The sequence below is a fragment of the Amphibalanus amphitrite genome, unplaced genomic scaffold, assembly GCF_019059575.1.
Source record: "Amphibalanus amphitrite isolate SeventyFive unplaced genomic scaffold, NRLGWU_Aamphi_draft 000822F_arrow, whole genome shotgun sequence".
NCBI classification, from domain to species: domain Eukaryota; kingdom Metazoa; phylum Arthropoda; class Thecostraca; order Balanomorpha; family Balanidae; genus Amphibalanus; species Amphibalanus amphitrite.
This window is the reverse complement of record NW_024882316.1, coordinates 75,274-85,755: the sequence shown is the minus strand read 5'-3', so window position 1 is coordinate 85,755 and position 10,482 is coordinate 75,274. Positions and strand designations below refer to the sequence as shown.

At 50.1% G+C, this 10,482-nt stretch overlaps 1 protein-coding gene across 4 annotated transcripts; it reads left to right on the top strand.

Moving 5' to 3' along the window:
* The first annotated feature begins 218 nt into the window (after window positions 1-218).
* On the top strand, window positions 219-10,164 carry LOC122366661 (protein phosphatase 1 regulatory subunit 37-like). Of its 4 annotated transcripts, none has more exons than XM_043339155.1 (4): window positions 219-320; window positions 3,322-3,532; window positions 7,564-7,845; window positions 9,453-10,164. In XM_043339155.1, exons 2-4 carry the CDS (start codon window positions 3,341-3,343, stop codon window positions 9,513-9,515), a joined length of 537 nt encoding a protein of 178 aa, XP_043195090.1. In that variant the 5' UTR covers window positions 219-320; window positions 3,322-3,340; the 3' UTR covers window positions 9,516-10,164. The 4 variants fall into 4 exon arrangements, with proteins under 4 accessions (XP_043195090.1, XP_043195089.1, XP_043195088.1 ...); XM_043339154.1 differs by lacking the exon at window positions 219-320 and adding an exon at window positions 532-644; XM_043339153.1 differs by lacking the exon at window positions 219-320 and adding an exon at window positions 723-1,179.
* Window positions 10,165-10,482: the final 318 nt, after the last annotated feature.

The following is a 10,482-nucleotide window of genomic DNA, read 5'->3' as shown; positions in this document are numbered from 1 at the left end:
GCTGGTGTTTTGAATGGCCTTTAGTGTCATTTGACCGTCGCTATGGTGTCGAGAGGATCCTGTTTTGAACATCATCTTCCCCTCACGGCTCACTTCTCCATTTGGTATGGTCTTGTCCATTTGGTCTTGACTGGCTGACCGTAGGCCTAGGACGTTTTCCGAGATCACGTCGCAGCTGCAGGTACGGGCCAAAAGAAGGGCTGATGCCCACCCTAGTAAGCACGCAGTGGTGCAATGTATTCATTGTCCAAGGAAATTGGTGCTTGAAAACTGTTCCTGTTCCTGACTGTGGCTCATTGCTCAGTCTCGGGTACTCTGAGGTGTGGAAGCCGCGGCTCGACCTGAAGGTCTATACTGGTGGGGTGGTGATGTGTGGCTATTTATTGGGAAGTTCATAGCTTACACTATAGTAGCTACATTCAGGCTGAATCAGTGAACGAAAAAGATGCGATATTAGAATTGTTCAACGGCCCAGTTCTACGCCTATACGGTAATAATCAGCGGCGCCCGTTTCTGGGGCACCAAAAAGAAGAGGAATAACCGCACACAAGTGGAATCGTCGGAGCCGCAGAGCCGCATGCGGTGCGCGAGCGGTCATTTAGCGACGGAGCGCGGCGAGACTAGGACCCTCTGAGGAACGGAAGGTATGTGAAACACTCTTTCATAAAATTCATAACTTTAGCTTGTTCTGTTCCATGTCTCGCTGCGTTAGATATCTGTTGGGCGACCAAATTCATTCATTCAAGTGCGGCGTACTCGGGCGGTTTTCCGTGCGTAAAGTTGACCTTGAGAAAGCCGCCCCATAGTTAGTAGGCGTTTTAAGCCTTTTTTATCTTGCGTTGGAGGTTGATTTTGGTACCATATGCAGTCCTGTGAATTTCCTTTCATTTTATGTGCTTGTTATGCCTGTATTCAGTGAAACAGCAGTACTTTCCTTTGTTCTTGGTCCATGCCCCATAATTAATTGCCTCCCTGACCTGAGGCAGTAGTGCTGGCATGCTGTATTTATAAAGGTATTTTGTCTGCTTTTCAATGTTGAACCATCCAATGGCCTAAAATTTACTTTTTATCACTGAAAAATCCATATAATATGTTAAATGCTGGCCATTTGCTTTGTTTTATGACATACAGGTAACTTTCCATGTGCCAGCTCCAACATTCAGCTCCAACTTTTCCCAGGCATTTTTTATTGATTATTATACATATGCTAACCACCTTTTTAGGTTAATTGTGAGCAAAATGAATACTAAATGGTTTAGTTTAACCTGTCAATAGATCAATCATTATAAGGCTTAGTTATATTTTTCATCTTCATTTGTTAAAAATAATTACCCTTTACTTTGAGCTATTCATCATGAGGTAATTTAATTTGAGCTTACCTTAAGCCCATGAGATCCAGCTGTTGTGCAGCTGATGGTCTTAGTTTCTTTTGGATTTTAGTAAAGATATTAGACAGTTTCAATGGTCTATTAATCTGGGAAGTTGCCTGTCTAGGCATAGGCTGGTCCATGACATTAATCTCTTAGGTACTGCAGGCATCAAGCAGAGATATCAAGCTTCTGTTGATATCATGATAGCTACCCACAGAGTTTTTGACTGGGTGTGGGTACTGGAGGACTCCTGAGTCTAGTATCACCTGAGTACCTATTACCTAATACCTAACTTCTATTAAATCCTAACCACCATTCCTATTTCCTAACCAATCATGACCTGTGCTTCTAACCCATTCCAACCAATGTTCCCTTACCTGCCCGGATTTATGTTCTTCACTCAACCTGTTCAGTGCTCCTAACCCATTCTTACCAGTTGTTTCTAACCTGCCTGACCCATGTTTCTCACCTATCCATTTTTCCTAATTAACCCTGACCACTAATCAGTTATCCTAACTTGGCCTGAACTGTGTTCCTCACTCATCCTCTTCAGTATCCCAAGCTAACTCTGTGTGCCCTGACTTTTGTCCTAACCTGTACAGAATCATGTTTCTAACCTATACATTGTTCCTAACTAACCCTGACCACTAACCACTGTTTCTAACCCATCCTGTCCAGTGTTCCTAGCTGACCCCAACCACTGTCCAATGTACCTAACTGATATTGACCATTGTTTCCTAACCTGAAACCTCCTCTGACCAGTAGTGATTTGAAACACATTGTGCCTGTGACCACTGGGCACTGACCAATGTTTTAGCCCATTCTGATCAGAATTCCCAACTCATCTCCAAACCAGTGTCAGTTACCTCCCCTAATAAGTTTTCTTGAACCATTCTGATAGGTATTACCTCTGGTCTCTAACCAGTCTTTTTAATTTTTTTTGTGCTGTCCAGACCACTCACTTCTGGTTCCCTTGTGACTGCTGTTTAAGAAAACCCTTTGATATCTAGCTCATGAGGAGGTCCTTTGATGGCTGTTTCCTGTAGTGTCATCCCATTGGTTTGAAACCCTTCATGTTGTTCTGACCCTTGACCTTAGTCTGACCTTAGTGCTCCTGTCTTTTTATCTGTAAGCACTAAGCACAACATGTGTCTTCATGTTGTCAATGACTTGCCTGCTATCATGATCTTTGACCTTGACCTGCCTAACCTGCAGCCATAACACCTGTGATCATGAACACCTGTGATTGTAACACTTGTGACCCTGATGCCTGTTACCCTAAATACCTGTGATCTTAACACCTTGTCCTTGACCCTGACATCTGTGACCCTAGCACATATGACCCTAACATCTGTGACCCTAACACCTGTGACCTAAACACCTGTGACCCTATCACCTGGGACCCTATCACCTGGGACCCTATCACCTGTGACCCTATCACCTGTGACCCTATCACCTGTGACCCTATCACCTGTGACCCTATCACCTGTGACCCTATCACCTGTGACCCTATCACCTGTGACCCTATCACCTGTGACCCTATCACCTGTGACCCTATCACCTGTGCCCTAACACCTGTGACCCTATCACCTGTGCCCTAACACCTGTGACCCTAACACCTGTGACCCTATCACCTGTGCCCTAACACCTGTGACCACAACACCTGTGACCCTGACACCTGCGCCCCTGACTCTGACCTGTGACCCTGACTGATCTGCCACCCTGCCCTGTGACCCTTACATTGTGACCTTGCCCGGTGACCTTGATGGCTGTGCTGTTACCCTGAGGCCTGAAGGTCGTGCAGTGACCTTGCTGGCTGCCCTGTGACCCTGACAGCTGCCCCCCTCCCCCAGGCGCGGTCAGCGGTGGAGGATGGAGAGCGAGGAGGAGGTGTGTGACCCTGACAGCTGCCCTGGCCCCTGTGACCCTGACCCCTGACCCCCTCCCCCAGGCGCGGTCAGCGGGGGAGGATGGAGAGTGAGGAGGCGTTGTGTGCCGGCGGCGCCGCCGGGGGCGCGCTGCCGCCGGCCTCCAGCGGGCCCGGCCGGCCCTCACCGGCCCTCAGCTCGGACACAGAGCTGGAGACAGAGGCGCACCACAGCTCCGAGGAGGAGCTCGAGGGCTTCAACTGCCGCGAGCGAGAGAAACGCAAATGGTGCCAGGTGGGCTTGTTTGATTGTTTATTTAAATGTTAATAACGTGCTTACACCCAATGACAGGCAAAGTCAGACAGTAAAATTGGGTGGCCTGTGACACAGACAGATCCGCTATCGGATGCCCGCTGGACTCGCGTAGACCGAAAAAGATGGCATATCCCCCCTAAGTGGGGACCAAACCTCACTGGTCATCCCACAGACCTTTTGTAGTAGATTGTCCTCTCGTGACTGGATCCAGCCGTCCACTGCTAATATTTCGGTGGGCACCGATGATCACTCTAGTCCGGGCGCCCCCCCCCCCAAAATCATCATCATAATATTTCGGACTCTCACATACTAGGGGATGCCCTCCCTTCGATTAGATCAAATTCCCGACCTCTCTCATACTTGGGAGAGAAGGGAAGTGGTCCATAGATGGTTTGCTTGCGCGAATGTTCCATGGTGGCCTGTGGGGGGGGGGGGGGGGGTTAGAGAACCAGTTTACGACCGGGGATATCCCAATTCTGACCAGTCGTGACGTGGCCGGTGGTACTGGTAACGGTGCTAATGTCGGTATCAACATTCACTCCCCGGACTTGACATTTCGACGAGAAACAATGGCGGCTGTTAGTTTGGTCGGGTGGCTGGTGCTATGTCTATTTTTAGGTGGAGAGTGGCTGCTTTATTGCCTTATCTGATCATTATCGTTTCGTGACGTGATAAATGGTGCGACGTTCGTGAAACGCTTTTAGTCTGCCATTTCCGTCTAACAGCCCAGGAGTACTTTTTTTTATAAATTTATACAGCCACATGTAATCTAGGGACTGGGAGATACAAAAAAAGGAATCGAAGTCAAGCTGCTCCATAAAAACAAGATCTCATCCTATGATTGTTAAGCGGATAATTGATGAATAGTTCGTTAATCCATCACGATGTAAGCAATACATAACGGTAAAATCAGCTTCGGTTAGGACTGCATCCACGCATACACCCTAGGTTGTCGATATGAAACCGCAACTGGTCCGCCACCGGCTGTCGGCAGCCACTGTTTTCCCTGACTCAGTATCGATTGACGTCAGCTGATGTGGGCTGTGAGTTGACGCTATGATAGGGTGACTCTGCGACTATGTGACGCTGAACAGCTGGCGCCTGTTTATGAACTTCCAGTTTACGATTTGACGCCAGTTCAGTTCGTTTGTCAATAGCTCGTGGGGCTGCTCCACCCAGTGTGAACCCGACGTATACCCGAATCCTTACGATGGCGGCGCTTCAAATGCACGTTTAATCACGAAGGGCTTGCTGAATGCTGTCAAATATCTGCATCTGCTTGTTACTTCTTGGAGTTATGAAGCTGCTTAGGTAAAATGGATGGTAATGGATACTTGGAAATGAATGTTTGACGTCGTCATTCTGTAATCCTAATCCGTTTGGACTGCGATGTTCTGAGTTGTTTTGTACACGCGGGATTACAATCGTTATGTAACTTCTCCCCTGCAAGGGACGTCCCATTTCTACCGTCGTGGGGCTATCGTCATCCGGTTGAATGTTTACATGCGTCTTGCATGCCTGACCCATTTGACGACACGTTAGATACACCCTTCTGATCGCCTGACTGCATTGTTTAAGGCGTAATTCTATTAGAATGCTAGGAAATGGTAATTGTGGATTGCAGTTGTGGCGGCCATTTGAAGGCGTTGGCCATGGACTGGACTTAACCCGGCACCGCCTGGGCTATTTCCGTACCCACGACAGCCTGGGGGGGGGGGGTCGGATCCGACCCCCCCCCCTGTTATCTCGAGAACCAATGGTCGTATCGAGCCCCGCGAGGCGGCGTTCGAAAGGTCTCTACGAGACCTTCCCAAAGCACTCTTAAGATTTTAAGATTGAGGTCAACTTTCGGGTCAAGGTCAGGTCAAAGGTCAAATTCAGGGGTTTTGCATGATTAGGCTTACGGACAGCGGAATCGATAGCTGCTACTCGAAACTCACCAAAAATGACCTCAAAGGCCTAGTGAAGGTACCATGTGCGTATAGGGGTCATACTTAGCACGGGTCAAGGTCAGGTCAGGTCACGAAAGGTCACGGTTTTCAATTTCTGATACATGGGCGTGCGACACATGTTTTATGGCTTATTTTTCACGCCGAATTCGATGGTAATGGTTATATGTGACCCCAAGTCACTGTGCTGGTGATAAGTGTGCATTGAAAGCATAAAAAATCGTTTATACCATACATAACTAAACGAGGGCTAAGAAAAAAAGTCATTTTTTCAACTTTTTATTTTTGACATAAAAATACACTTTTCTAGACGAGCTTTGTCCCAGGAATCTAGTGGTGCCATTTGTTTTCATATGCGATGTTCAGAAGTGCCTCTAATTCACGAAAATGCTTATGACGTCACCATGCCCTATGCATGTTGGAGCTATTTTTTACAATTTGGGGGTCAAAAATCAAGATAGAAAGTTGAAATTTGGGGCATCTAATGTTCTAATAGAGCTCTACAACATATATTCCTGTATTTTGGAAATTCCCAAAATTTTGGATTTTATTAGCTGTTTTCCAAAAAATATAGTTTTTGAAATTTTAGGGGTGAAAAACGCATTTTATGGAAAATCGGAGATAGCCATTTTAAAGAACTCGTTGATCTGCGTCTTTTCATGTCCTTAATTTGCAATTTGCTTAAAACCCTGATTTTTGGCGATTTTTTAAACATTTACCACTTTTTGACTAAAAACGCCATGTAGTTACATCACTAAAATCGATATATCTAAAAAAATTTGGAAATTTTTTCTTCAAAATTGCACAGGAGACGTCAAATTGATGGGGGAGAAGGTATGCCAAGTTTCAAGTAGATAGCGAATGTGGTTCATGAGTTATTCAAGAAAAACGGAGGGGGGGTCGGATCCGACCCCCCCAGGCGGTCGCGGGTTAACCCGCCAGCCTGTGGACCCTAGATGTCGGGCTCGCTAAACAAATTTGTCGCATCATGCGTGGTTGCGGTATTTTGGAGGTAATCGTTATGCTAAGGTCGTTCCGTAGTTCAGTTAGCAAAACATCGTGAAATATTACGGAAAGTAATAACATACATGATACATAGGACTTGAAGAATTCTCAAAACCATTGTAACAGCATTCAGGTAAGGAGCAAGTGTCCTCGCCCTTTTATTGAGTACTACACGAGAGTGCTTATGTTGCAGGTAATGCATGCATAAGTACGAAAACGGCCATTTAAATTCAGGACCTCCACCGGTCTATCAGCTTTCCCTGCACTTACATAACACCGGTTTGAGCACGGTTCACGTATGTGATCAGTGTTTCCATAATATGCATCGCCATTTCCCGTGATTCTCCCGTCCGTCCGTCTCCGTATCCTTGCTCTGGCAGCGAGCCGTGCGGTTGGGTTGAAGGGCGTACCGTTATTCCTCCCGCCGAGTGTCACCCCGCCGCGCTATCCGTCCGCCGACCGCTGACACCCGTCCGTGGGGTGCTGCGGCTCCCTGTCACTCGTCAGTCGGCTCTCCGTGGCAGAGTTCCCTGAATCGCCCGCCCCCGTCCCCGCTGCCTTCTCTCGGCCCCCAGCATATCTCGTTGCCTGACTGCTCGCCGCCTGTAGGTCGACTGTGCACTGCCACTGCCTCCTCACATTACCCCTTTGTCTATCCTAATGGCTGGGCCCTGTTTCAAGGCACGCCGCTCCCAAACGCTACCAGGTAGTGGCGCTATGGTTTATATTGAAACGTATGTACGCAAAAGTACACAGTTTGTCATAACATCAGTCAGCGTCCCCGCTGCCCCGGCCCCGCCTCCTGTCCCCGTTGTGCTGGTCAGTCCCGCTGGCTGATGCCTGAAACAGACTCTTTCCGCAGTCAGGAAATCGCATGCGAGAGCCTATTCAAATACATGGAAGCACGCTCGCATCAATCGCACGCACCTCCCGGATGCGATTGATGCGAGAAGAATTATAATGTATTTGAATAGGCTCTCGCATGCGATTTCCTGAACGCGGAAAGAGTCTGTTTCAGCCTTGAGACTAGTCCAACGGCTCTTCTCTGTCCGGCAGGTGAAGCGCACGTCTCGCGACTCGAGCTGCAGCTCGGACGAGGAGATGGCCCCGCCCGCCGAGCCCACCTCGCCGGCGCCCGTCCAGTTCCGCTCGTCGCCGCCGGCGGGCGCGCACCGGCCGGGACGCACCAGCCCGCCGCCGCGCCGGGCGGCCGCCGCGCCGCCCCCGCCCCCGCCACCGCCGCCCACCACGCCGTCCACCCGCGGCAGGAAGCGGCGACGCGGTCTGGGCCCGCTGGGGGCGCAGCGGCCCTGTCTCGACTTTGAGAAGATGCAACAGGTGCGTTTGACTGGTCGGGTGGGCTCGGTGTGGGGATGTGTTATGGGTGAGGTCATGGATGTGGTTGTTGGAGTTTTTGTTGCAGCGAGTTTTGCGTATCCAGTGCGCTTGATCTGATGCTATGAGGAATTTGAGAGGATTGCTTAGTCCGATTTGTAGCTTCATTACGATGATACGCCGCCGTTTATTACAAGCTAGAATCTTGATTGGGCCGATTCCCTTCTATTTCTATTCTTTTATTTCCATTATACTGTGCTTCCAAGCATTGGGATTCTATTTCTATATAAATCACCGCAGCTCACCACCAAATCGAACCTTTTGAGTATCGCAATGTTCCATTCGCGTCGTTCGACCCGTGCAACTATCAACTCCTTTTCCGGTGTGTGTCGAGCCAACAGTTCTCGGAATCACCCCTAACTCCGTCACCCTCTCTCGCCTGCTCATCCTGTCCATGTGGGTGCGAGTCCCCTCAGCCGTGCAGAGGTCCGCGCTGTGCGCAGCTCTGCACGCCTCGCGGCCCGAGTTCTAGGAGGTCCCACGTGACCACGTGACCGCGGCTCGACTGCTAGCGGGACCGGTGCAGGTCCCGGGCGACAGGCGACAGCTGCCCGGCCGATTCCCGCCCGATGTATGCACCTACATTTGCACAGTGATCCGGACCGTTGGACTGACTTATGAGCTCCGGTGGGAAAGGAGCAGCCTGTGGCGGTGCCGTACACGAATACGGGTGTTCCCCTACACATGATGAAGCTCCACGATCGATATAGCTAGCGATAGTTTATGATTTATTCAAATGATAGGCATTTGATGGGCGTCAATATCAGGTTTGCGGCTGCTTCATGATATAGTTTTATGGGGAATATCCCGTGTATCGCCATGTTTACGACATAAATAGCTAGCAATGTTTGCTATCATGCTATCGTTAACCATCACGCCTGCCTCCCTCACACCGTTCCGACCATAATATCACGGTGACTCGCCTGCCGCCGTCAGTCCAACACGTGTTTCTCGGTACAGCTGCCGGGACTCCCAGGCTCTCAGAGTCTCCCTCTGCCCACGGGCTGTGGTTGTCGAACCGGGACGGGGTAAAATACGGACTATCCGTGGCTGTTTCTTTATCTGTAAACTCTACCGCCCCTAACAGTGCCTCCGTTAGGTTCAAGCAAATGCTGCCATGGGGTAGTATGCTACCTTGAAGTGGGAATTATAAATGTGTTTTATCTTCACTGATTGGAAGTGTTGGTGCAGTTTGTAGATAGCTTAAGATGAATAAGCATTGAATCACATTTTTGATTGGCACCTTATCTGGTAGGTGTGTTGTCTTATGGTCAAGGCTGTTTTCAATCATGCGTTTGAAATGTTACACAATGTTTGCATCATGCTCTGAAAAAGGTAGTTGCAGCATCCAAGCGTAATGTAAGCTATGCGCGTCATATGTATGTGTTCATCCTCACTTGCAGTTCACCCGCGGCTGTGAATACCGGAAGTGACGTTTCCCATGTGTGCAATGTTCACCAGCGCTGCCCCCAATTTGTCATGTAGTGCGTCCCAGTGCAGTTCAGTGTCATGTGAGTATGACTCACTGATTATGGCGGCTCTCTCCGCAGGAGGGCATGCGATCGGTCACCACCTGGCGGCCATCGGCCGAACTATCGCTGTTCTGCTGGTGAGCCAGCGGCCAGTGCACCTGACGGCGCCCCGCCAGCCCTGACATCTGGCGGGGACGAACAAAACCACTACTGTACCTAACTCCCGCTGCGCGGCGCGCGCGGCGGGACAGCGAGCGACGAACGGACGGTCTAAACGGCGCAGCATGGACGCTGGAATCAGGGATGTGTGGTCTTAGCGCGGAGCAGTGACGATGCGAGTGCGTCCCGGCGCGCCGGGACGGTTCCAGCACCACTCCGTGCTCGCTTTTGCCAAGTATATAGACGCCTGACGGTGGCGACCGGCGCTAGTTTTGTACCTCACTGAGCCGCACGAGAAGTGTCAGAGACTGAGTGAGAGCGAGTGAGAGTGGGTGAGCGTGTACCGCACCGGCGGCGCGCGCGAGCGTCGTGACTTCTGACTGTCTGCGGGCGCGCCGGTGCCGCGCGCCGTTCATTCTTGTGTTTGTGATGTGTTGTAGTGGAGTGTGTGGTGGCGTTTTGGCGTCGCAAAGCTCGGCGAGCCGGTCGCAGCGCACTCTTAGCTGTGCTTACGAGCCGCAGGGAGAATAGCCCGGGCCACATGCCACGAGGACCTACGCTTTTCGACGGCGGATCGTTTTTTGGATGCTGAAATACACGTTAGCAATGTCAAGTCTCGCATTGTGCGGTCCATGGGCGTATGGAACAGGGCGCGTGGCGTGGTACCGAGCCTTGGGAGCTGTGTCGTAGTGTTTTGACTTTCGAGAGAATGCGAGTAAGTACTGAATGGGGCGAATACTGCCCTTCAATGAGTCATGGTAGATTGCAGGCATGACCAAGAAGCTAGTTACCGCCGGCAAGATGGCCTCCAATCGTTACCAGAAGCGACCGTCGTGCTCCCGTTCCACGAAGACTACTGCTCGGCAAATTGAGGGTCTCTGTTGAATACGTTGCGCTCTTCCTGCCGGTAATTGAAGGCGCAGCTTCTTCATATGAAGACGTGCGTCCA